The 26,504-nt window shown below is 39.1% G+C and overlaps 2 protein-coding genes across 2 annotated transcripts; one reads left to right on the forward strand and one right to left on the reverse strand.

The window, feature by feature from the left end:
- The first annotated feature begins 1,193 nt into the window (after positions 1-1,193).
- pcdh12 (protocadherin 12) lies at positions 1,194-18,699 on the forward strand. The gene is made up of 4 exons (XM_007240526.4): positions 1,194-4,624; positions 6,167-6,258; positions 8,447-8,583; positions 16,747-18,699. The coding sequence occupies exons 1-4, from the start codon at positions 1,742-1,744 to the stop codon at positions 17,097-17,099; spliced, it is 3,465 nt and encodes a 1,154-aa protein (XP_007240588.3). The 5' UTR covers positions 1,194-1,741; the 3' UTR covers positions 17,100-18,699.
- A 249-nt stretch (positions 18,700-18,948) lies between these two features.
- LOC103033266 (catechol O-methyltransferase) lies at positions 18,949-24,955 on the reverse strand. Its single transcript, XM_022683612.2, has 4 exons — positions 24,587-24,955; positions 22,032-22,300; positions 21,470-21,666; positions 18,949-19,944 (listed from the first exon to the last, which is right to left on the reverse strand). The coding sequence occupies exons 2-4, from the start codon at positions 22,288-22,290 to the stop codon at positions 19,630-19,632; spliced, it is 771 nt and encodes a 256-aa protein (XP_022539333.2). The 5' UTR covers positions 22,291-22,300; positions 24,587-24,955; the 3' UTR covers positions 18,949-19,629.
- Positions 24,956-26,504: the final 1,549 nt, after the last annotated feature.

Genomic DNA, 26,504 nt, shown 5'->3' on the forward strand with positions numbered 1-26,504 from the left:
GACTTAAAGTTGCCAGACAAACACACAGACTCTGGTCAAACTGTTTTTAGCTGGTCAGAGATTTTTAGCTGGAGACAATGTTTCCCAACATCAGCTATCATTATTTTTATGATGCAAGTACTCAATCAGGAAATATGATGAAAATTAAATGATGAGATGACTTACTGTGCTGCAGAGTATTCATTGAATATGGTGCTAGTGTCGCCAATGTTTGTCAGACTGCATCAAATTTATTGTGGTGAACACATATATTCTTCCCAAACATCCTATTTTCTGATTGGCTGTAAGGTAGCTACATTTCTCAATTTATTGAGTGGTGTGTGGAGAGCTTATTCAGAACTCTGCAGAGGAAACGGCTTCGTTCTGCTCTTCGCTTACAATTAAAAAATAGCCGAGTACCTTGGTGGGCGTTGTCCTAGTGATTTGTGTGTGTGGAGTGTGAGCATGTTGACTACTTGAAATGCAAATGTCTCACGCCCAATGCATGATATTTTAGAGCCTGTTAGGTCACAATAATACTAGTAATAATAATGATCATGATCAAGTATTAACACAGAAAAATGGACATGTGAATCTGCTGATAGGCCCATACTTGTAGTTAAAGCTTTGCTCCTAAATGCCTCAACTCAAGATTGCTAACAGAGCACACAGCATAGGTGAGAGGGTCCTCCTTACACACAAGCACATCTCACATTTCTGTGTTTGGAAGTGTGATAGAAACAGTTGACCAGCTTTGAGACTGGCATGTCACAAGTGGCACATGTGAGTATCAGAGATGGCTATCTGTGTTTGTGGTAGCAGCATGCTCAGACAATACGTCAGCACTTGCAGTAGAGGATCAGGGTTAGGGTCGGGCTCTGGTTACAGTTCTCTGGAGTCCCTCAGGGTTCTACTTTAGGCACAGCTCTGATCAGGGCTGACAGGAGCCACAGACCACTGATCTTAATGTGTTTATTTAGACAATGGGGAGAAAGCCAGAGATGCATGACCTGGAGGCAGTGAGTGAGAGAAGAGGGATCATGTTTCTTTAAAAGCTGACTGGAGTTTCTTTTAACTACTCTCCTCCAGCTTCCTCAGGGCACACTTCTTTTTTTCAGAGGGCGGAGTTTAGGATGGCCCACGCTCTTCCCACACTGCATGTGATTGGCCCATAGGCCACCCCCACCAATGGTCATCCCAGCCCCTAACATGCACACTCACACACTTGCACAAAGTTTAGTTTGGGAGGCTTGGAAGCAGTAGCTGTGTGTGAGTGAGTAATTGGGGCTTTTGGATACTGCTGGCTAAGAGAGGGAGGCTGTTAGATAGCAGTAAACCATATATATATCTGGATTTCTTTCTTCTTGTTTTGTGATTTGCTGTAGATAGTGTTTATGTAAATATTGGTTGGTAATTTTTGTTTGGTAGACTTTATGAAAAGCTAATTTGTAGGTGCTGATAAAGTGCTTAGGGCTGGATGTACTGATTTCTAAGTGAATGACCACTTCTGTAAATGTTTTCTTTTTTAAATCATTCGCATATGGAATTGCTGATTTATTTATTTTAAGCATTAATCTGTTCATTATTTGGTAATTACATTATTAAAAGCTTAATATCTAAATAAAGTTGTTAAAGCAGATTTTGTTAACAGATTCTCAGGGGTATTAAAAACCTGGGATCTCGAGTCATGTTTGGATACTAGAATGCTTATCTGAGGTCTTAGAGGATAGATAAACAGAAAGGAGCTCACACACACACAGCCATGCTTCGGTTTTGGCTTCTTCTTGTGGCCATTTTAACTGTGTGCCCATTCTGTGAGGCCCAGGATCTAGACATTGATTCCCTCATTATCCAGTACCGAGTCTCTGAAGAGCAACCAGAAGGCACAAAGGTGGGCAGCCTGGCAGATGACCTACGTCAAAGGGGGGAGACTGGTCCACTGGAGGACTTCCGGATTGTGAAACATGGTCAGGCCCTGCCATTCAGTGTCACAAGAGATGGGGTGGTGTCAACACTGGGCCAGCTGGACCGGGAGAAGCTGTGTCATGGAGCTGACCTTTGTGAAATCGGCTTTAGTGTCCTCTTTAGGAAAGGTGGAGCTGTGGATGTCCTGCGTGTGAGGGTGGAGGTGATGGACCTGAACGATCACAGTCCCTTCTTCCCCAACCCAGTGCAGGAGGTGGAGATCTCAGAAACAGTGGGACTGAGGACACGGATTCCTCTGGACCGTGCCATGGATCCAGATGCAGGTCCCAATGGCCTGCAGACTTACTCTCTTTCTTCCAATCAACACTTTATCCTGAGTATTCGATCCTCTGGAGGTACCAAACAAGCAGAGTTGGTGGTTGTAAAAGAGCTGGACAGAGAGACACAAGAGTCCTTTGAATTAACACTGGAGGCCTGGGATAAAGGCAGTCCACCAAGGTCTGGCAGCACCAAAGTAAGAGTCATAATCCTAGACTCCAATGACAACAGTCCTGTGTTTGAGGAAAGTACTCCGATAGTGGAGCTTCCAGAGGACTCATTGCAAGGCACGGTAGTCATAAACCTTCATGCCACCGACCCTGATCAGGGTGCTAATGGAGAAGTTGAATATTCACTAAGTAAGCATTCTCCATTAGATGTGCAAAGACTTTTTAGTGTGGATCCTCAAACAGGCACTGTGATCTTAAAAGGCCCCCTGGACTTTGAGGAGAAGAGATCCTACGAGATAGACATTCAGGCTAAGGATCGGGGGCATAATGCTATACCCTCTCACTGCAAACTGCAAATTCGACTTCAAGATGTGAATGACAATGCACCTCGGATACACATCACGTGGAGCCCTCCAGATTCCTCTGTGGCAACTGTATCAGAGGGAGCGTCAAATGAGACGTTTCTGGCTCTGGTGATAGTGTCTGATGCTGATTCTGGGCCAAATGGGAAGGTGCGAGCCCATATTCAGGATGGGTCAGGCCCGTTCCGTCTTAAGCAAATCCATGGAGACAACTACATGATTGTTACAAATGGAAGTCTGGATCGGGAGCGACAGATGGAATACAATTTGACTGTTTTAGCACAAGACAGTGGGGTTCCGTCTCTATCTTGTGTCAGGCACCTGACTGTCTATGTATTGGATGAGAATGACAACGCACCAGTGTTTTCAAAGACCCACTATGAAGGTGTTCTCAAGGAGAATAATGTACCTGGATTTCAAGTTTTGACTTTAGAAGCCAGGGATATTGACCTTGATCTCAGTGGAAAGGTATCATACTCGATTAGAGAGTCAAATGAACTGGGGACATCAACTGCTTTCTTCTCTGTCCATCCTACCAGTGGGGCTGTGACTGTCCAGCAGTCATTAGACTACGAAGAACAACCCATATACACCTTTATTGTGGAAGCAGTAGATCATGGCTACCCTCCTTTGACCAGCAGTGCCACAGTGCTCATTGAGGTTCAGGATGTTAATGACAATTACCCTGTCATCAATGAACCTTTTCCCAAGAAGGGTATTGCGGTCATTAGTGTCCCAGTTAATGCTGAAAAGGGAGAGATTGTAACTGAACTGGGGAACAAAGTTCACAGAACCCTGCATCCACTGTTAAATCATTCTTCCCACCACAGACCTGAAGGATTTCTGGCTACAACCATTGTGGCCAGTGATCCTGACACTGGACTCAATGGAAAACTTCAGTTTAGGATAATAGATGGGAACCCCACAGGACTGTTTTGGATAGATGATACCACAGGCCAGCTGTATGTGAACACCACAAATGCCACTGAATTAATAGGCAGAGTTTTTAAAGTTGCCATTGCAGTTTCAGACATGGGTACACCTTCACTTATCACAAGAACAACACTTGAGATGACTTTCATCAATCTTCGTGACCACCTTAAGAACTCTTCTCCTGGCCATCAGGCTCAGTTCAGTTTCACAGTTCTTTTAGCTATCTGTCTCGGTGGAACATGCTTGCTGTTGCTTCTAGCTGTTGCTTTGGTTACTACCTTCTGTCGTCCAGAAAAGCGAGACAACCATGCTTACAACTGCAGAGAAGCCGAGTCTACCTACGCTAGTCACCCCCGCAGACCCCAGAAGCATATTCGCAAAGCTGACATTCAGCTGGTCCCTGTGTTGAGGGGTCGGAGAGAAGATCCAACTGAAGAAGAGGCCAAGCCACTGTCATCTGAGTCACGTTTGCCAGAGGATCCACACCCGCAGGGTCAGTTCAGTCTTTCACCAACACTTGCCCGCATGACAAGAAGCCAAACTTACCCAGAGAATGATGGCGTCCTTCCACTCACACAAAGCAAGACACTCAGAAAACCTGGGAATATAGAGTTAGACAGTCCCCATAGCCCTGCAGTATCTTACAGAACCCTGCGCAAGGCCCGCAACCCTTCTGCATCTTCATCCGTACACTCACAGTTCAGCACGCTGAGACGCCATAAGCCTGAAGAGGTTATCACACCCACAGACTCCTCAGAGGCCATGGCTCATGGAACTTTTGGACAAGCCACCCTCCGAAGGCCAAAGAACTCAGAAAGAACTGGAAGGTTGGAAGAACAAGACCACAGACAGATACTGAGGAACCTGGTGAGGCTCTCCATGGCTGCCTTTGGGGAAAATTCTATTGAGCTGTCGTCTGCTTCACCTGAAGTACAGGTAAGACAATATTAGAAAGAATCAATGTAATTGTTTTTTTTAATGGTGATCATATCTGTGAATTTGAAAGTTACACTCAGTTTATGTTAGAGATGCACCAAATATTTGGCAAACAAAAATAATCATCCAAAAATGACAAAAAGGACTTTCAGTCTTCAGCCAAATAATTAAAAAGAGCAAATCATTTTTACCAAACAATGATCTGATTGTTAAAATGTTTTCTGTAACAGTAAATTTTTAGGCTGTTTACAATTAGGCTAAAATCAATGAAAGCTTGTGAAATTTGTTTTCAGCATTTGGCCTTAGGTTACATGTTTAACTTTGTTTGCTTTCGGTATCGGCTAAAAAATAATTTAAGTGCTGTTTTGTTTTCACTTATTTTGCTACATTTAATATTATTTAATAGTCGTCAGAGTTTAAATAAGTTCAGGTTCCTGAGAGCCTGGTTTCCTGTGTTTTCCCAACTGCTCTTTTATAAGTGAGGACTGGTCTGCATGTATGGAAGCCTGAGGGGACAGCTGACAGATGATGTTGGAATTAAGGCATTGAGTTTACTCAGGCATGTCCCAGTCGCAGACTGTAACCTAAATCTCTAAAATGCTTCAGGAGAAAATTCTAATAGTCCTCAGAAAGATCACATGACATTCTTGTTGAGTGAAAGACAAAAAAAAAAACAGATTAAGTCATGGTCTTTCACTGAGAGGGAAAAATCTACTTCATCTCATCCCAGATATGTCTGCATGGTAAGACTATATGCCTTTGATATGCAGTATATGGGCTCTAGGCATAAAAGTCTTGACAATTCTAATTCCAAAAGGCTAAAAGTGCTGTGCTGGTCAAATAGTGCATCCTCTGGTCGAAGGTCCACCCAGATGCATTTCATGTGATTAGCAGGACAAAGGGACCTGGCGTGGGACTGAACCCTCACGTGAACAACACAGCTAGACAGGAAGAGTGTAAATCCTGCCCCCTCCTTATTGATTTTCCCTTCTCTCTCCACCATCGCTCCCTCGCCTTCTTGGCCTAGTTGGCAGTTTGTCTTAAAGAGAGACTTAGAGACCCCACAGAGGAAGGGGAGCAGGAGTGTCACGGGGTCTCTAACCATTTGGCTGAGGCTGAGTTTGTAAGGTGCATCCTGGAAGGAAGCAGCCTGTAGAAGAATAGGCCCTGCGTAGTAATGGCTTCCCGTCTCCGCCTCATTTGCCCATGCTCAAATCAGAAACTCTCTCTGCCTCCATCTTCTCTACTTCTCTCACAATAGTTCAGTGTTTCCTCTCTGTCTTCCATCTTGTGCTGTATCCGGTCTCAAAACAAAGAGATCTACACTTTGTATATGTTCTATCAGTGTTAAATGGTGTGAAAGTCCAATGTATAATCATATTTCAGAAGTGGGTAGGGTCAAGTGGTACCATAGAGGTACCACATTCTGTATTAAAGCACTTAATACAGGCATGATAGTTAAATCTATGTGAACTTTTAAAAAATCCACTAAACTTCCAAATAAATGTCTCATAATAATATGCTTTCTTTCTTGTTCTACAGCAAGTGTCTCAGCTGCTGTCTTTGCTTCATCAAGGTCAGCTTCAACCACGTCCAAATTTCCGTGGCAACAAATATTCCCACCGAGCCACCCGGTAAGGTCCTTTCTCTTGATTATAAGTGACAGGGTTTTGATAGTATTTAAAAGAACTTAATGTCAGAGATGCATCTTAAAAAGACCCAAACAGATAAAAAAGAGTTGCAATTGGAGCAGTTAAAAAAAAAAGGTTTTAGAGGCAAAGTCTCTTAGAAGCAAAGATTGGCAGATATTGAACAGATACTTTCATACAGTAGATGGTGGAATATCCAATGTCTTCCCAATTTTATGTTAAGGAACATTTTTAGATACAGTTTTTGCAGATTGGAGAACCTCTGCCCATCTTTGCTTCTAATTGACTCTCTAAAATGCTATTTTTATACCCAATTATATGAATTGCCATTCAGATCTAAATGAGTTTATGTTTTTCATAAAATGGTCTGATAAAAAAACATCTTTGAGTTTTATATCCAATGTGTTCAATGTTATGTTGTAAAATATATGTGTCCTTATGATTAGCAAATCATTACATTCTGATTTTATTTGCATTTTACATTAAATCCCATCATTTTGGAATAAGGCTTGTAAAATATAATAAAGATGATAAGTTTCCTAGTTTTCCTGGTTTTCAGTCACTGACTGCAATGCACCTGAAATCCAGTAGGGGAACTATCCAGGTGATTGGCTAGTAAATAGGAAGCGCCAGTCATTCCAGAAAAGCGTGTCTCATTGTCTACAGTGGTCAGCATGGCACCTCTGATCTATGTAAGGCATGCTTGAGCAGAACCCAGTGTCTACCTCACTCACCTGACTAACACAGTGAAAGATACAGTCACTTCACCAATCATTCCTCAGGCTTTTATTTCACTTTATTCCAGTGGGTTCACATAAATGTTATCTCGGCTGATCGCAAATAGAAGCAGCTCTAAAGGTATTCTTGAGTCACCGCAGGGCAGGATTTAACTCGACCAAAGACACTCAATCATAACAAAGAGTCCACATAGCTCAAACCCGCCCCCCCCAAAAAAAAAAAAAAAAAACACTGACAATTTTAGACGGTGAAGGACAGGAAGGATTACATCATACAGGTAGTGTCGATGACTAACAAAGGTACTTTCATCTGTAAAATCTGTACAAAAGTTTATACGTTTATTTCATGTATGCTGTATAAGAACTGTATATGGCTCAGCAGTCAGCATGAAAAGTGTGTTCAGGTTAGTTTGAGCATTTTGTGTCATTAACCTTTACCCATGTCATTACCTGCTTATTAAGGAACTGTGGTTCTCCTTATGTTCATTTATCTGTAGAACAGATACATTAGATCACTTCTCCTGAACTCACAGCTGCTCAAACACACTCATGTAAAATGTTGTAGGAAAGAACTGCTAAAATAACCAACACTGGCAGGTAATCCCACCACTGTGCTTCTGTGATATGAATTATTTAAAAAAATACTTCACAAATATTTTGTTAGCAGAGCTGTACATTAACTAAGAGTAATTTAACAATGCTGTTGAACAAAGTTTTAATAGACATTTAGTACAATGTAAAAATGTCCTATACTTTCAAACCTGAAATGAGTGGCAAAATCTGAGTGGCAAAAAGACAGAGTGGCAGCATTAAATTTTAGTGAGCTGTAAAATGCCAGATGCTTTTACAGAGAGACGAAAGCTAAACAACTGTGAAGCAAAAGGATCACTGCAGTTTACTAAACTAACTGTAATCCAGACACTGCAGCATGTATGCTTTCAGCCTTACCATAGTGCATTTCATGGTCCTGGAGTTCCACTGCCCAACAGGTTTTAGTGTTTATACTAATTACAGCACACCTGATCCAACTAATGGATTAGATAAGCGAACTAACGAGCCCTTTCTGTGGTGAACTGGGTGTATTCAAGCACAAAAACACTAAAACAAGCAGGACAGTGATATCCCAGGACCACGATTTACAACCATTGGTTTAGTTTATTTAACTGAAGTTGAAATATGGTAAACTAAATGGTCAGGAAACCCAATTCCTGCCATATATCAAAGTCCACCTACAATTGGCTCTTTGTTTATTGAGTAGATTGCTGTTGAGCCCAACTGCCTTTAATAGGAGCTTATAATCACTTGTTTAATTGTGGTTTGACCAGTGTCTTCACACTCAGTCTGACTAGGATGGTGAGTGCTGGCGGGACATCAGTGACATCAGTGCATACCCTGTATTGTTAGATTCCTAAACTTGCTCTTTTATTATAATCAAGGTCAGGCATGCAGGACTCTGACTGGCAGAGTACGAAGGACAGTGGGCATGGAGAGAGTGAACCCGGCGACGTGGACTGGGAGGCTGGCAGAGACTCTCCTGTGGACCATTTACTTGATGATGGCCTCAGCCACCCTGGTGAGTGATGTTAACTGTTTATATTCAGTAGAAATTACAGCTTTAATTTACTGTAACATCCCTTATAGCTGAAAAGGTTATAATATTATAACGTGTGCTGATAGCAGCCTGACACTTACACTATATGTTAGTGGACACCCCTTCTAAATTGCACCGATTGTCAGTAGCAATGTGCAAATGCACACTCACATGTCTAGTTTTTGGAGAGAAGTACTCCCAATAATAAGAATATCTAGAGCAGATAAACATGAACCCATAATATTATTCCCGAGGCCAGAATCAAAAATTCTGTTTTTCACAATCCTGAAAGAGAATGTCCGGCAGTCTGTTTGTGACCTCAAGCTCAGGCTTACTTGGGTTCTGTAGCAGAACAATGATCCACACAAACAAGTCTACTACAAATGGCTTAAAAAACAAAATAAAGGTTTTGGAGAGGTCTAGTCACTATCTGATTGAGATGCTGTGGATAACCTTAAACAGGACATTTATGCTGGAAAACCCTCCAATGATGCTGAATTAAAACAAGTCTGTAAAAAACACTAGAACGAAACAGAGATGTGGAAGACTTATTGCCAGTTATCAGTAAAGATTGATTGCAGTTGTTGCCGCCAAGGGTGGTACAACCAAGGTGTTAGGTTAAGGTGACCAACACTTATTCAGACAGGGCTAGATTGGTTTAAATATGTTTTTCCTTTAATAATTTTTTACATTTACTCAGGTTATATTTTTGTCTGATACTAAAGTTTGTTTGATAATCAGAAAAAAATAATAATAATTTTTTAGGGGGCAAACACTTTTTTACTCCACTGTATATTGTTAGTGACTTATCCAAGATGTTTGATGAGATACAGCATTTGATGATTTTACCATTTAAGTCACAAAGATTAGGTCTTACCAAATGGTATTTAGCACAGTTTCAAAATGGTCAAAAGTTCCAATTTAATGTGTCAAAATTTATTTGCAACATATTTGATCGTGCATATGAGTGCTTATACAACGCTTCTGGTTTCAGTCCTATCTGAAAGTTCTTCTACATGACTGAGCTAGGTTGGTTTAGGTGTTCTGGGCCAGAAAACAATGTTTGTAAAACTTCAGGGCTTAGAACAGAAACAATCTGACTACAGGGCAGCAGCTCTGTCTTCAGTAATTTAGGTTAAACAGTCTGAACATTGAATTCAAAGACCTGCCATCATCATTTCTAAGAAGGTTTACTCCCAAAAGCTCAACACAGATGCCCAAAACCAAAAGTAGTTTTCTTTACGCTCATCTCATCTCATCTCATCTCATTTTATCTAATCTCATCTCATCTCATCTCATCTCATCTCTAAACTTCTACACTGTAAGCTTGAATATTCCTTAAAAAAATTGAGGAAACCGGTTGCCCTAAAAAAGTTAAGTGATGGAGAATGAAAACTTAAGTTAGCTAACTAAAGGGGAAGATGATTTAACTTTTTTATTTTTGTTATACTGTAAGACCGGATGAGTTAAGTTCACTTAACTTTTTTAGGGCAGCCGGTTTGCTCAAATTCACACTGATGGTGAGAGTTAGAAACTGTATTACTGTTGGACACACCCCGTATGCAAATTTGTTTGTGACAGAAACCAATACAAAAGAAGCTGCTAATGGCTTTATAGGTTACAGAGTCTTGTAGAGGATTTACAGTTGTTCAGATTGTTAATGTCCTTCTTAAACTCATTTGTTGATTCTTAACTGGGTTAAGGTTCATATTAGAACCAGGGCTAGGCTAAGCCCATAGTAAGGGTCAGGTTTGGGTTCTGAGTTGGAGGAAAATAAAGTGAAAGTAATATTTCATTACAAGCTAAAAAGCTTGTATTTTCAAATCGACTTTATGGGTGAAGGAAAATCCTTCCTAACTTTTAAAAGAAGTTCATGTAAAAAGACTGTATAGATTGTATTCCAGGTCATTCTATGGCCTATTCGTCACAAAAAATAAAAAAAGACAAAATATAACAGCAAACTGCTGCATTCACATAATACAAAGATGAGCAAAACAGCAAAAAACACAGTCAGTTAATCACTTGTTTTTCTTCCAATGTTCTGTTATTATGTAAAGGAATATCGCTGAGAATTAACAAATTAAATTTATAATAGTTGTGAAGTGCTGTGTTGACAGTTAATGTCAGTAAACAAATGGAACAGGAAACACTGATTCAGTCTATCAGAATCTATCAAAAACTTTGCATTGTTATTTCCTGTTGTTTGGTGGGCCCATTGTTTAAGGTCAAAACAAAAATGACAAATATTGGTGCTCATGCTAGAGAATAAGAAATAACTACACACTTTCAAACCTTTTTTTTTACAATTGAGAGAAAGAAATAATTGAAGAATATTTCAAGATATCTTTAACACTGATGTTGCTCCATTAATACAGCAATTGCATTTCTGTTTTGTAAACACATTAATTATTATATTATATATTTATAGGTCACTAATAACATCCCAAGATAATTATTATAATGACATACAATGTCATTGTTTAATAATTTTATCTAAACTATGAAGAAAAAAAAAAGTTTTATATTTTAGATTCTTCAAAGTCGCACCTCTTTCACAGATGACAACTTTACACAGCTTGGCGGAATTTTCTCAGTCAGTTAACAGCTGTGCTGAACTCGTCAAGAGTTAATTACCTGTATTTCTTGCCTCTTAATGTGTTTGAGAGCATCAGCTGTAAAGTTGTGAAGAGACAGAGTTGGTATACAGTAAATAGCCCTATTTGAGTAATGTTCTAATTCATATTATGGCAAATACTACTCAACTGAGTAAAGAAAAAATACTTTAAGTAATGAAGGTCAACATGACAAGAACTTTAATGGTTTCATCAAGTGCGGTCTTAGAGGCCATCAAATGTTATGATGAAACTGGCTCTCATCAGGACTGCTCCAAAAAGGAAAGACCAAGAGTCACCTCTGTTGCAAGATAAGTTTCTTTAGAGTTACCAGCCTCAAAAAAACGCATGTTAACAGCTCCCCAGATAAGATTCTTCACAGAGTATTTTAGTTCGTTTAACACATTTAAGTTTACTACATGATTCCTTATGTGTTACTTCAGAGTCTAGATCACTTCTGTATTAATTTACAATGTAAGAAGATGGTCTGTTCAAACTTTTGTCTGGTACTTTATATATAAATTACATATTTAATAAATATAATGCCAACAAATCTGGTAACACATTTACATCATCTACATGTTTAATTTTGCCTGTTATTCAGGAGTTTAATAACCATGCAGTATTTGGTCTCACTCTTTTATGGTGGAAAGGATAGTACCCACCCCCCACCCATAATAAAAGTCTGGGGGTTGCCCAATTCTGCTTTAACTCCACACAGTATATGTATGTATCAGTTTTTAATGTAAAATCCATTTTCACTTGATATATAATGTGTCAAAATTGAAAACTTTTGTCAACATTTTATGTGGAATGGACCAATAGAGAAAAAGAATATTAGTAGGATCCAATAGTATAGGATCAACAGAATCTAGAGTAGTTTAACATACACTTAATGCTAGGCATGGAGCAAACATTTCTGAGCTGTATTGAGCTGTGAAACAGTGTCCTCTAAAACAACGGTGCTCCAATCAGTACTGTTAAGTAGAGGCGGGGGTCAGGGATGAGGTGGGATGGATGAAATACAGTGAAATAGTTGAGAGTTCTCAAAAAAAACATCCTGTTTTTATAAGGAACAATAATTTACCAGGTATCTCAATACTTTTAATCATATGGTGTATTTGTGCGTGACAGTAGACGCTGTATATACATGCTGTAGTTGCTCTGTTTGTCTTCGCCTCCACACTGTCCTATGTATGGGGCACTGGTAAATGTCGGAGTGAGGTTCCTTCCATGTATTGTTCTACATTTCTTCACACTCTGCAGGCCTGCCTTTGTTCTTCCAAATCAAAGACACTCAATTTTTTTTCACCCTTTTTCAGCTCGATAAAGTTGGACCACCTTCAGGTCTTAGCTTTAAAGCCTAAAGCTGTGTGGTTCTTATAGTTTCTGTGGTGTTATAATCTCAGAAAGGTGCTTGTATGTGTGTGTGAGATAAGTGTATTTGTGTGATATGTGTGCACAGGTTGAGTCATCCTTCCTCAGGGGTAAAATCTGTTTGCAGTGTTACTCACACTGATGAATAGTGGCGGTCAGATGTGCTGTTCTTTAAAGAGAGAGTGTATTTATTGTATAGGTGGATTCTGTGACCTGCGTACATTCAGTCATTTCAGGTCTATTGCCTTTACTAAACAGTTACTCATATCTCCTGCAAGATGATAATATCATCCTATAGCTTTGGGATTTCCCTGGATACACAAACACTACACACACCTATACACACATACAACACCTGTCAACAAGTTTATTAATGTTTGATGACTCACAATAAAAAACGAATTAAGTTTACCAAATTATTGAGCTGGAGCAATTCTCTCACTGAAAGAGTTTCACTTACACTCTCACGATTTGTTTTCTCACCACCAGCTGAATTAAGGAGTTTGTTTGGTTCTGCTGAGGTTTTTATGTTGAGAAGTAGTGATGAGAAGCTAGGGATGCATTTAATTTGGTAAACGTCTGGATATCTGACACAGTACCAGTAGCTTAAGAAGTCCCAGCTTGGGATTTTAAACACAGAGAGAACTGTTCATAGGATAGCAGATTACTCTGCACAGTAGAACAGTGTACCTTTATAGATAAATACTTGTATGTCCTCACCACACAATTCAAAATCCTACAAATTCACATATAAGTGTTCACATACACACATTGTTTTGCACCATTCTTTTAATAGCTCTTATCATCCTATGCACAATGGAGCAGTAAGCTGAGAGCCCTGTGTGTGTGAGCACATCTCTTATATCTTGAGGACATCACTTTGAACATGCTGAGCCTGTGGTGTCTATATCACCCGAGAGATGTTCCCTTTCAGTGCTGGATTCCCCTCCTGGCTCCTGTAGTCACGGGGTTTACCACACACAATCCTGTCACACTGAGGAGAGTGTGTGAACATTATCAGAAGGCAGGATAAGAAAGATAGTAATAGTGACTGCTGTGTTGGAGAGTTATTGGTGTGGATCAGCTTCTGCTGTGGCAGCTTCTGCCCCTCTGCTGCACTGGCAGTGTGTGGTGTGTGTGTGTGTGTGTGTGTGTGGTATGACTCTAGCAGTGCTCTGAGAGACGTTTCTGGTTCTAATCACAAAATAATTGGTTTTTGAGAGATTAATGAGATCCCAACCGCTTCCCCCTCTAAATAACTTTTAACGAGAGAGAGGGAGAGCAAGAGAGAGAAGGAGAGGAAGATGGGGGCAGAGAGAGCGAGAAAGAAAGAAAGAAAGAAAGAAAAGGAATGAGTCAAACAGTGACAGAGAGCAGAGGTAGCGAGAGACAATGTGAAAGAATGAGAGTGTGAGAGAGTCAGAAAAACAAAGAGAATAAGATAAAACAAAAAAGATAAAAACAAAAAATAAGATGGAGAATTGTAAAGTCAGTGGAAAAATAGAGTAAAATATTAAAGGATTTACAGAGAGAAACAGACTAACATATGTGAGGAAATTGGATGATGGGTTAAAACCAGAGAAAGTGAAAGATTGAGAAAGAGGACACAGAGATCTGGAGAGATAGTAAGTGACACTGATGAAAAAGAGAGAGGGAGAGAGAAAGAGAGGTAGAGAGAGAGTGTGTGTGCAATAAAACTGCATCTGCTTCACTGATGTGAGGACATTGCAGTGTTTAGAGCTTGTGAGTGTGTTCAGTGATGTGGGCTATGTGGGTTTTGTTTGATCACAGCCTACCATGTCTGCTGCAATCACACACACACACACACACACACACTCCAGTAACTTCTGTTTAACTCAGCCTTTGTTTTCAAATCAAATTTTATTTTGGACAGTGGTGGCTCTGACACAGCTCTCACTCAGATCTTATCCGAAAACCCAGCAAAACATAAAACATAAAAGCTATGAATGAGAGAGAAAGAGAGTCATGGCAGCTGCCTGGCCCAGCAACCAGCTGTTTGATGATACACATGTGGTTTAAAGCCACAGGAATCACACTATAACTAACCACGCTAACCGCTAGCAGTCAGCAGCAGCCTCATACCATTAAAAACAAAGTCTCCAGGAGCTCCAGTGAAACAATCAGGCTGCTCTGCAGGCCAGATCGCCTTTAATGGGGGTTGACTTGTGTTTAAGTGGTGTAATTGGAAGCTGCTGAGGGGTGTTTGGGGATGTTTGTAAAAGCAGACTGGAATGATAAGAAGACGCAGTGCAGGGGAGGCTGATTGGTCTGAAAATGGCATTGGAATGGTGTCAGATTTCCCTCCATTAGAGAAATAGTTGTGGGTGAAGGGCCCTTTCTGTGTGGATAAGGGGTGGGTGGTGGTGGTGGTGATTAGATTAGTGCAGGTGGGCCACAAGGCCATGATACTCATTAGCTGTGCTGCCATAAGGAAACCAGTTAGCATAGCCCATCTGCTCACAGGCACACACACCCATGCCATTTCCTCTGTCTAAGGTCAAAGAACAGCTGCACTTGGCTTCATTCACTAAACACAGGGTACTCGTTTTGTTTTTTCAGATCATTTGCTGACCGACTAATTTCCTTACTCATTTCTATACAGCTTGGTTTCTAAGCCAACATATTAAAGCATGGACAGCACAACCAAAGGTGTGAAAAGTATTGACATTTACTACTATACTAGAAGTATAGATACTAGAATCATCAACTCAAGTAAAAGTTCTGGTTTTAAAATTAGTTAAAGTATAAAAGTAAAAGTAATATAAGGTGAAAAATTCCATTAAGAACAAAAGCTTAGGCCGCACCACAGAAGCCTATAGTGCACTACCCCATCCTCAAAAACATTTTTTAAAAAGCCATAATGATTATAATGTTATAAATGTTTAAAAAGTTGGAATGCAAACTGGACATTTGGTTTGAGTTCTCTTAAATCTCTGCACGGATCATCTTCATACTAGGCCACATACGTCTGCTATGATATTGCTGGAGTGTGGGGGGGCGTGACGTGTGCAGGTGTGATGGATCGCGTATAAACCAATAGGGTGTCAGAATGATATACGTTTATACTTCTCATCCAACCACGATTCAGTGTCAATAAATAGCTAATTGAGTTAAGGACGCTAATCTGAATGGATTATTACCAAATGCACCAAAAGGGCAGGACAAATATGAAAAATAGTAAAGACAATAAGTCATGCAGATTTATCAGGAGAACATTCAGTTTTACAAATCTGCAATTTAATGGGATTAAATGGGTTAAACATTTGTTTTTTATGTAGCTCAGAGGCATTTTTGAGGTAAGATTTATGACAAATTGTGCCAAAAATGTGCTCCCTTAAATCTGCATGCTTGTTTGTGTGAAACCTCAAGTGCAGTAAACAGGCGGCGTCAGAGGGAATCAGTGGCTGAAGGAAATGCCTTCTAACTAAATAAAGATAAATGCGCTCCTCTCACCATTTCCTCTCATCCTGTTATTCCTCCATGCGTGCTTGTTTGTTTCAAGAGGGGAAAAGGATGAATATTTGAGCCATTGTGATTCACCGCTTTAAATAGTTTTCATGTACACACATATGTGCTCTGGATGACCATCTACATTCCACACTTATGCAAATAATGGCAAATTCTCAATAGCATGCAGGGATCTTCAGCTTCAAATACAAGTGGTAGATGAGTTTGATAAAATATATGCTGTACACCACAGGCAATACAGTCAGTGACTTTATTTAAACTAAGTATAACTTTAACTGAACTTTGGGAGAAGATCTGTTGAATTTTTTTTAAGCACTTGCAGGCATCCGTTTACATGTTAGGTCAAATAAACAACATTTCTAGACTTGTTTAAGGAGTAAAGACATGTTTGTTTCTTCGGTTTACCACTGGAGCTATGAAAGGTTACTAACAAAAACTAGAACTAAATAAACCTAAAAACTCTTCAAAAATTGCCGTGCTTTTCTCTACACTTTTTTAAAGCTTACACCCAAATTTCACATAACACGTGGAAAACTGCATTATTTACATTTTCCACCTGATTCAGTTTATTAGAAGTGTGATGAACCAGAGCTAGACACTCTTACTGTACTTAATTGATTTTTAAGGCATTTAACCCTATTATTTTCTCTTGTCCACTCTTGTTCAGATGACGTCTTCTCAGATGTTCCTGATCCAGCGTGGATGGCCCGGCTATCCCTACCTCTGACAAGCGACTACCATGAAAACCTTTATGTACCTGATGGGTTACCGTCCCCAGATGAGCCAAGTCTCTCTTTGGGCGGCCTTGACGACTCAACCTCCTTCTCCACCTTTGGAAAAGCCCCAGAAAAATCAGGCCAATTGGGAGGTGAAGCACTGCTGTCAGAAGTGAGCACACTCTTCGAAATGCTCCTGACACAGAAGGCCGACGCCCAACCACGTTCACCAGCCGACGTGCTCTACAGACTCTCCACGGCCTACCGCCGTTCCCTTGGCCTGGACATGCTAGGGGCCAAGTGAAAAACTCGACACCCGTACTGGAGGTTTAGTGAAAACTTCCCACACGATTCCAAGATTATTCTTGCTGACTTCTGCCAGATTTTCCTGAACTTTGTATCTATGAATAAATACATACCACAAATATTTGCTCAATGAAGGAAGTGAGAAACGGCAAGTCCGACTGTTAATGACTGTTTTAAACGGTTTACAAATATGGAGGTATTGAAACTTCATATTAGCTAAGTTACTCCTAGCTAACTGGTGGATAACTCTGCAGATAACTCTGCTGTGCTGAGTAAAGATAGCTTAAAGTATGGACTAAAACGGTTACTTAATATCATTCTGTGAGATTATTGGCGGGTTGCAAAGTAGAAATCTGAAAGTTGCCTGATTTAAGTAAATCCAATGTTGATTGGATTACTGAAAAAGATTACTGCACAGTTTAATAACTGCAGTTATTCAGTGTATGTAAACACAACAAGTGTTAGCCTACTCCCACTTAGCTCCATAACAGCCGTCCATCGGTTAGCTATTAGGCTGACATAAGCTAGCACTGAAAGACTGCAGATTACAGAAATCATGTACAGTTAGCATTATCACAGCGGGACACAGTTGGACAGTGCAATTCGAATGTAGAGCCATCTGAAAGGACACATTTTTCTGGACGAGCTGAGAGATACAGAACTGTCAGTGAAAGTGAAAAAAGCACGTGGACTAAAGTTCTACATAGTTTTACTTTAAGATTTTTTTTTCCTGATTTAAGAATTATAATGCAGAAAAGAAATCTGTGAGAAATCTCACCTCTGTTGTCACTGTTTTTGTGTTAATTTTACTGAGTGTTTCCTCAGATTCATATCACTGATTCATGCAGCTGTTTGCCATCATTTAGCAAGAAAGTCATTGTGTGCAGTGTCTGCAATGGAGCATTTATATAACAGAGCCTATGTTTCTGGATGGGGCTTGGAGAAGGAAATGGCTCTTTGTCTTAACGTAAGACTAAACAGTACAAGAACAAGTCATGTCTCTAAGAAGAAATGTGTGAAATTTTCTACCACAAAGATCTGTCGTTTCCACTGCTTGTGTAAATCTCTACTGGATAGAAAATAAGAATTATTTGTGAAATTCTTTAAAGAGTGTATTGTAAACATAATATGATCTTTTTTTAAGAACTGCAGGCATGGTAAGAACTGCTGGTGTGGTTCTATGTCTGAATATGTGCCTATAGGTATATTTGAGGATTTTTTTATGGATTTTAATAACATTCTATTGTTTGTAGAAAAAAAGCACACCAACTTTCCAGATCTAAAAGAACTACATAGGAAAGGTGCTATAAGTTATGGATTTAAGATGTACATTTTGTTTGATTTCTTTAAGTATGCCATATTAGGACATCTGCGATGCTTTTGTAAATAATGAATAACTGACAGCACTTTGTATATACATTTTTGTATACCATTTGAATAAAATAAACATTTATAAAAAAAACTTACTGTACAATTGGACTGAGAATCACAGTTGTTTGGAGTATAACTGGTCATATGATCCATGAAAATATAAGAACCACAACTCTAAAAAAGGCACTGTTTTTCTTTAACCACATTGTGGATTGGAAATGTAGACAGTCTGCACCCTCCTGGTTGTCACCAGTACTGCAGCTTGAATGGCTCATTGTTTTTTATACAAAAGCAGCAAAATACAAAATTAATTATTCTAATGTTGATAACCTGTCAATCTTCAAACAACTGATAAAATGCTTCTGCTTGGGAGGCTGGCTGAAATAAAAATCTGCAGCTCCACTGACCCACTGCAGACAAGACTGGTTTAACCTAACATTTCACAAAGATCTTAAATAAAAAGAAAACAGAAGAAATTTGAACAAAAAAAAATTATTCTAAGCCGTTTACGATGGCCCATTCATTTTTAATACTCCCACATACACTGACACGCAACATTTGTGTTCCATGACTTTTCCCATGTACGAGGAAAGCTATAGAATGCTGCAGTGACCCGTTGAATATGCACGTGGAGTCTCCTGCAGTGAATGCGGATGTGATTTCTGATGCAAACGCTTGTCTGTTCACACTGACAGCTCTAGTCAGACAGCACCAGTCACAATCATTACTGCCCGCTAAATCTGTCCACTGTGGGCTATGATACAGTCTATGATGTTTTTTCCAGTGCACACAGGACACTGTAGATCAAGGAATGTTGAATGCTGACACCACTTTGGAAATTAAATGTTCTATCCATCTGGCACTCACTTTCAGGCCTTGTTCCAATAATTCACGTCGCCTTGCTCACGCTCATGAGCTTGCTGGCCAGTGTTTAACACTTGCTCACAACTCAAACTCAAGGCATGTGCATTACCAAGACATCCCCTGTTGTAACTCTTCATGATTAATTTACACACTGCTATCCCATAAAATTTGTCATGCCAGTTTAAAAAGCAAACTATACAGTATAAACAAATGATAAATAAGTATTATAAAAAATACTAAAAACAATAAAAAAAACAGCCCTACATAAATAATTACCTTTACTCCCTGTAGCATTAGCTCTTTTCCCCCTGGGGATGTATGGTCACACAGCAGTGGATCTCTACCATGTCTAGAAACTGCTGCTCTATGTTGTACTGCTGAGGCCTAGCACTGACATACTTCAGTAAGGCCTGAGCTCCAGGTTCCTGAGTCCTGTTGAGCAGGAGAACGCAGCGAGCAGACAGGAGCTTCCCTCTCTGCAGGGCCAGCAGGTCTGGCAGATACTGCTCAGGGTCATGGTCCATCATAACCAGGTCTAAGCAGCTCTCACCTAGTTGAGACGGTAAGCTGGCGATGGCTTCAGCTGAAGAGCAGGTCTGGACCTGGAACTGAAGAAAACAAATGATTGGTAATGTTGATTCGCTTGATTTATATAATATTCCAGAGCCAAATCTGCAGAGCTGAATAAATGTGTTGGTACACGTACAGCATATACACTAACCAGTCATAGCATTAGTATCAGATTAGACAGGTGAAGTGGAAAAACATTGATTATCCCAATCTACTGTGGTTTTGATCAATAGGCATGTATTACGCAGGTGAACCGTTAGTTCTTAACGACTGTGTGTTAAAAGCAAGAAAAATGAGCAATAAGTTATGGCCAGAGTGAGAGTGTCTCCAACTGGGTCAGAGTGTCTCCAATTCGGCAGGGAGGTCTTGGGTGTTTTTCTGGTACCTATCAAAAGTGGTCCAAGTAAGGTCAGCCAGTGAACTAGCAACAGGGTCATGGCATCTAAGGCCACCTTACTGATGCACATCTTCGAACATAAGGGAGACCAAAATAGAAGGCAAGTGGTGCTAATGTTTTGGCTAATCCGTGTACAAGTACCAATGTAAGGTAAATTGGGCTTTGTTGAAACTGCAGGCAAATCTGATTGTTTTTCTTAAATCAGATCTTTTAAATTGACCGTCCATACTGTTCGTTGCAAGTGATCTGATCAGATTTGTGTGTGTGAACATCACAAACATGTCTGCATGTGTGTTTACCCCCAAACTTCTTTTACTCTGGATGTGAGGATGTCATTGTTTGGCAAGTTGTATGTGTTGCAAAAGACACCTTGGAATCTGATTTGAGTATCTAGAGCATCCAAACTGAGATGCATCTGTACAAAACCGGATATGATTAGCAAGGAACGGATTTCATGTCATTTCTAGCTGTCCAGACCATAAAAACTCCATCTGGATACAATCTAGATATGCCAAAAATGTTAATTGGGCTGGCAGTCTCAACATAGGCTTTCTTGGTTTTTCAGTATTACACATTTTGGTAATACTGAAGATGTTCATTCTGAGGTTTCACAGCTAGGGCTAAGAAAAACATTTTAGGTTTTTCCTTTCACGCAAGAAAACCTTGTACAGCTAAAGTGTCCCATTTGACCTCATATCTTAGTTACCATAAGAACAGAGTTAAATTATTTTACTCAGATTTTATGGATTTGGTGGTATGGAGTTTATAGTATGACTATTTTAGTTATATCACTTTGCTGACTGCAATATAATACACTGAATCATAAATCCTGTATCACAATACTAGGCTTTTGCCATATTAGTGTATTAACATTAGGCTTATAATTCAGTTACAACAAATAAAATATTTGGTAACGTTTATGAAACTAATAGCTATCATGTAATTAATTAAATATGGAACCCATATACACAATATGTCCAAATGTTTGTGGACACCCCTTTTATTTCATCCAGTAGCTTTCCCAAAAAAGCCTTCCCAAAAAAATAGTCCATTACTCCAGCAAAAGCCAGATAATCTCTTTTTTTAAATAATAATAAAAGTGCAAGTGTCCCAATACTTTGTCCATTTAGTGTACCTAAGTTCAAGTTTTTGCGAGTTGTACATACCTGTGGAGTTTTGAACCCTGAAACCAGGATGATCTCCTCTCCTTTCTCAGCAGTGATGGGGTCCAGTTCCACAGTCAGCAGTTTACCAGAGGGGGGTAGTAGACGCAAGATCCTGACTGAGGTGTAGCCGCAGTGCATTCCCAACTCCAGAACCCTTAGAGGAGCCTCACGCCTCACTATCTCATCCAAAAACTCGCCTGTAGGAGAAAACCATTAAAGATCAAATAATAAAAAAAACTTCATAGTTAAGGAAAGACATGATTACAAACAGTCAAAAAGTAAATATCATTGATAATAGTAATAACTGTGAAGAATGAAATGCAGGAATATTATACACTGACAAAAAGTAAGCACCCCACTGTAAAATATGGTATGTAATTACAGTTGCATGCAAAGGTTGTGCACCCTTGGTCAAAATGACTGTTACTGGAAAGAATTAAACAAAATAAAGATGTTTCGGGGTTGTGTCCATCTTTGGGTGTTACATTTTGTCAATAAGTGTATAAGGACAAGTTAGGAAGGACACAAACACACACACACAACAGAGACTTTTAACTTTAACCTTTTTCAGGTCCGATGCTGACTGATGCATGAGTTCTTGCGTACAGGTTGAATGTCTCCAGCACACTGGCAGCCTGACCGTGGGTGCAATTAGAAAAGACATATGCATGTGTGTTCTTCACACACACCTTCCCATGAAAGAGCTTCTGCAACCTTGTGCACACACGATGACAAATAGCCAGCAGTCGTGAGTGGCAAAGTGTGGTAGCCACGAAGACCACAGGGAGCAGAGGGAGTGAGATCAGCAGCAGTGACACCATATCTCCAGACCTGGGGGCATTTATCAAAAGCATAGTTACTAAGTACACAGTCTGAATTACTATCGAGATAACCACATTACACTGAATGGTTGATGTAAGTCGCTGCAACTTCTGCTTTATACTAGGGCTGCAATTAACAACTTTAGCTCGTGAACCAGTCAGCACTAAGTTTCAGTAATAGCAACTATTTGGCCTAAACTTATTTACTGTTGAAGAATGGACAAATATGGGAAAGTGTTCTTTACTACTTTAGCAAAATATTTTATTTTACATTCCAAAATGAACACAAAGTTATAGACAACAGTTAGTTACTATGGTAACTTAAAGTTTTTAGCCATTTAGCTTTATTTACCCACATTCATTAAGAACTCACTTGCGGGCTCCCTCTAGTGTTTTGCAGTCATTTTTTGATATAACAGGAAATAGGAAGTTGTAAGGCTCCTTACAGACCAGCTCTGGTTAAAACCAAAATAGTTCAAACTACCATGGTATTAACAAAGAAATAGATAAATCCATAAATACAGATTAATTGTTGATAAAATGTATCTACATTCCCATTATCTGGGATGTGTTTCCTGTGCAATGACAAAGCGTATGAAGTACATATGAAGTACGACCATTTCACAAAACTGCCCCCAGATAAAAAGTCAGAAAAATACAAACCGTTATGTTTCATAGAATCTGTGATTTTTTTGGCCACTTGTCTGCAATACATAAATGATTAATCCATTTCACCAGCTAATGTGGCACATACCATACAACAACTTTTATAGCCAGGAGTTAAAACTATATTTTAGACCAAAATCAATAATTAGTCAATCACACAAAAACACACACAGTGCTATTTAGGGCTGTACCTCACTTCAATAAAGGCATAAACAACTAAAAACCTTAATGTTAAAACAGTTTCCCAGTTCTGAAAATTATATGAAAACTGTAAAACTACTCATTTGACTACTCAACTAATTCCTACTGAATACTAATTCCTACTAATACTACTGAAACTTTTAGTTTTATGTTCTCATTTCCCCTTCTGCCTTAAAATGGTGCATACATTACACTGACCCTGTAGTACATGTTAAGTGCTGCATGTATTTTACACATTTATGCTTATGCTGTGTGGAATTTACAAACAGTCTGCTTAAATATAAACCTGGATTCTGTTCCACCTTAAAAAGCCTAAGCCTAAGTGCCTCATCCACGACTACTACAAAAAAGCTGTCATTTATGTTAAAGAAAGCAACTGTTATTTTTTTTATTAAGAACTAGGCTATGTAAATCATGGTGAGGCTCATTTAGGGAGTTTCTATTGTCATTACAATTTAAAAGGGGCAAACACAATTGTTTGATAATAAATGGCTTCACCCAAGCGCTAACCATCAATAACAAATGTTTTCTCATTATCAATTTATATTCTCTAAAAATAAAATCCAAGAAACACAAACCAAGGTAAATGTAACGTAAGAAACAGTTTAATGTTAGAAACAGAAAACGTATTTCATATTTACCTACAATAACTCAGAAAAAGGGTCAGACTAATGCTGTAAGTTCATTTGAACCCAAATTAATGTTACAGCGCCATCTGTTGGTGTAACATAACACTTGCCTTTTCATAAAAAATGTGTTTCTTCTGGAGGTTAAGTTAAAATGGAAACGCTTAATTTAATTTCAGTGAGTCAAACAAACTTTGGGGTTTCGTAGTCAGTGACTCAGCACACCAATAAGATTATTCAGCTCCCAAACAACTCTTCTATCAGTATTTTAAAGAGCCAAATTAGACATTTAATTCATTCCTTTAATATATGTACTTACTGAATTTGTTTAAGAGAAGAACAAGAGAATGCAGCTAAACAACGTACCTCAAAACGACTGATTCAGTCACGGCGCCCGATTTAGCACATAGGGTTGGCTAAACTAGTTAGTTATCTGTGTTCGGACAGATTTACTCATTCACTGTTTTGTTTGTTCGTTCCATGGTTAGCTCACACTACATAGCAACTACTATAGTGGATAGAGAATTAGTTATTTACAAATAACTAACATATATATATAATATTATTATTATTTATTTATTATTTTTTTACCAACTGAAAGCTCCTGGAATATGATCAAGAGGAAGATGGATGATCACAAGCCATCAAACCAATCAGAATTTTTGCACCAGGAGTGCCATAAAGTTATCCAAAAGCAGTGTGTAGGACTGACGGAGAAGAACATACCAAGATAATATATATATATATATATTAACCGATTTTTCTGACAGACTAAAACGGTAGAGTTTTGAATCAGATCTTACCTGTTAAAGGATATGGTGCCGTGTGGACAGAGGTCGGGACACGGCGCGGATTTAACTGCAGGATATTTAACCCCTCTGCTGAAGAGGAGCTGTCGGGTTCATCTGTTAGCGAGGAGCTCCCTGTCTGCTTCAGCTGTTTATAACCCTACCCGACCAGTCGCTCGCTGTTTACCAGGCGTGGTTATAGATTCACAGACAATAGCAGAAGCTAACCTAGCTAACAGGTTCATACTCGCTGAGGTGCTAAAGTACAGGTTTACTGTCGTAAAGAACCGCGATCCCGCAACAACCACTTAAAAAACGCACACGGTGCGCGTCTAACCCGTGATTTACGGTAATCTGTGGAGGACAGCATGCCGCTCAGTTTCAACAGAAGTGATAACCGGCAAGTTGAGGCTCATAGTGTTTAAACAGCTTTAGCATAAAAAATATCAACACCAGCCTGGCTTTACTCTTCCGAGGAAAATAATAAACTAGATATGACGAGGCTTCCTCAGTGTTCCAGACATTGGTATTAAAAATCCGTTCTGGCTCAACAGTATTTGGCATTATACAATATAACTTACCATTATACTATTGCTGCCACAAAATGCAATATAAAAACACAGCAGAATTCATGACATAATATACAAGTAAAATAATAAACAATCAAGTATTTATTAAATAATGATATTAGTATTATTTTATTGCATTATTTTATTAAAGATTTGCTTGTAACAAGGTTAAAACTTTATAGAGCTGTATATGAGCAAAAAAAAGTGTATTTCTTGTAAAAATGCTGCATTTCTTGTAAATGTTTTTTACAATATTTATTTTCGAAACCACATACCTTTCTGATAAAAAAAATAGATATGAACTTTAAAAATGGTTTATGAGTGATTTCTGTAAAATATTAAGCTAATCATTTACTTCTTCTTTATTGATGTCAAGACCATTTACCATTACTTGCAACTTAATTACTTGCTCCCACCTCTGATTACTATTACTGTTTTTACTGTGCTCCAGTACTGTGTGTTCATGGGGCAGCTACTGGATAGAGCAGTTATTGGTCAAAAATTGGGATAATCCGCACGTCTACAGCAACCAAACGTTCATAGCCGAGTACATTGCGCAGCCACTAAGCAACACCATAACAACCACTATCCTTTCTGACATATTCTGCTATTGCTAGGATGTTTGTAAACATAACAGAACCATATGGGGCTTTATACAACCCTTCATGACATATTTTTCATCAATCTGAAGATCCATTTAATTAGGCAAAGGGTGTTAAGCATACAAAGAGGTCCTTCACGGTTCACGGTTCTATATAGAACCATTGTCTATTGCTTAAGAATTATTACCTTTTTTTGTACCAATTTCTTCATAAACTGGAATAACTTTCTGACTCTTCATTGTTGAGTATTGTTGACTTAGCTTTCTGGGGCAAATGCTGCCAGTACAGAAGATAGACAAAAATGTTAATAGGCCTATTTTGCATAAACATCAGAAACACATTGTCCATAACAAAACAAAGTTCACTTGTTGCCAGTCTGAGGACTCTTTGATATACTGTTATGTTTTTTGTTAGATAACCCAGTAACTGGCACCTCAGTTGACTGCTTTGTTTCAAGACTCCCTTAATCATATAACTTTATTAAATTATCATAAACACAAAAAACTAAAGGCAAATTTCCATTTTTAGAACCAAGTGGTTATACATATGTATGTGATGATGACAATGGCTGTCTTCATCACCAGTGTAGATACCTAACTGGTTGAAGATGGTTGAAAAGTTCAAGGGGGCCAAATACTTTTGCAAGGAACTGTACTTTTCTAATATACTGTGAATCTCTCTGGTTGCCGGGTGGAGTCTCTGGGGCAAGCTGAAGGGCCCTCAGCATACTTTTAAGATGAGTAATGGGTAGATTGTCTCTGA

Source organism: Astyanax mexicanus, chromosome 10, assembly GCF_023375975.1.
Source record: "Astyanax mexicanus isolate ESR-SI-001 chromosome 10, AstMex3_surface, whole genome shotgun sequence".
NCBI lineage: Eukaryota > Metazoa > Chordata > Actinopteri > Characiformes > Acestrorhamphidae > Astyanax > Astyanax mexicanus.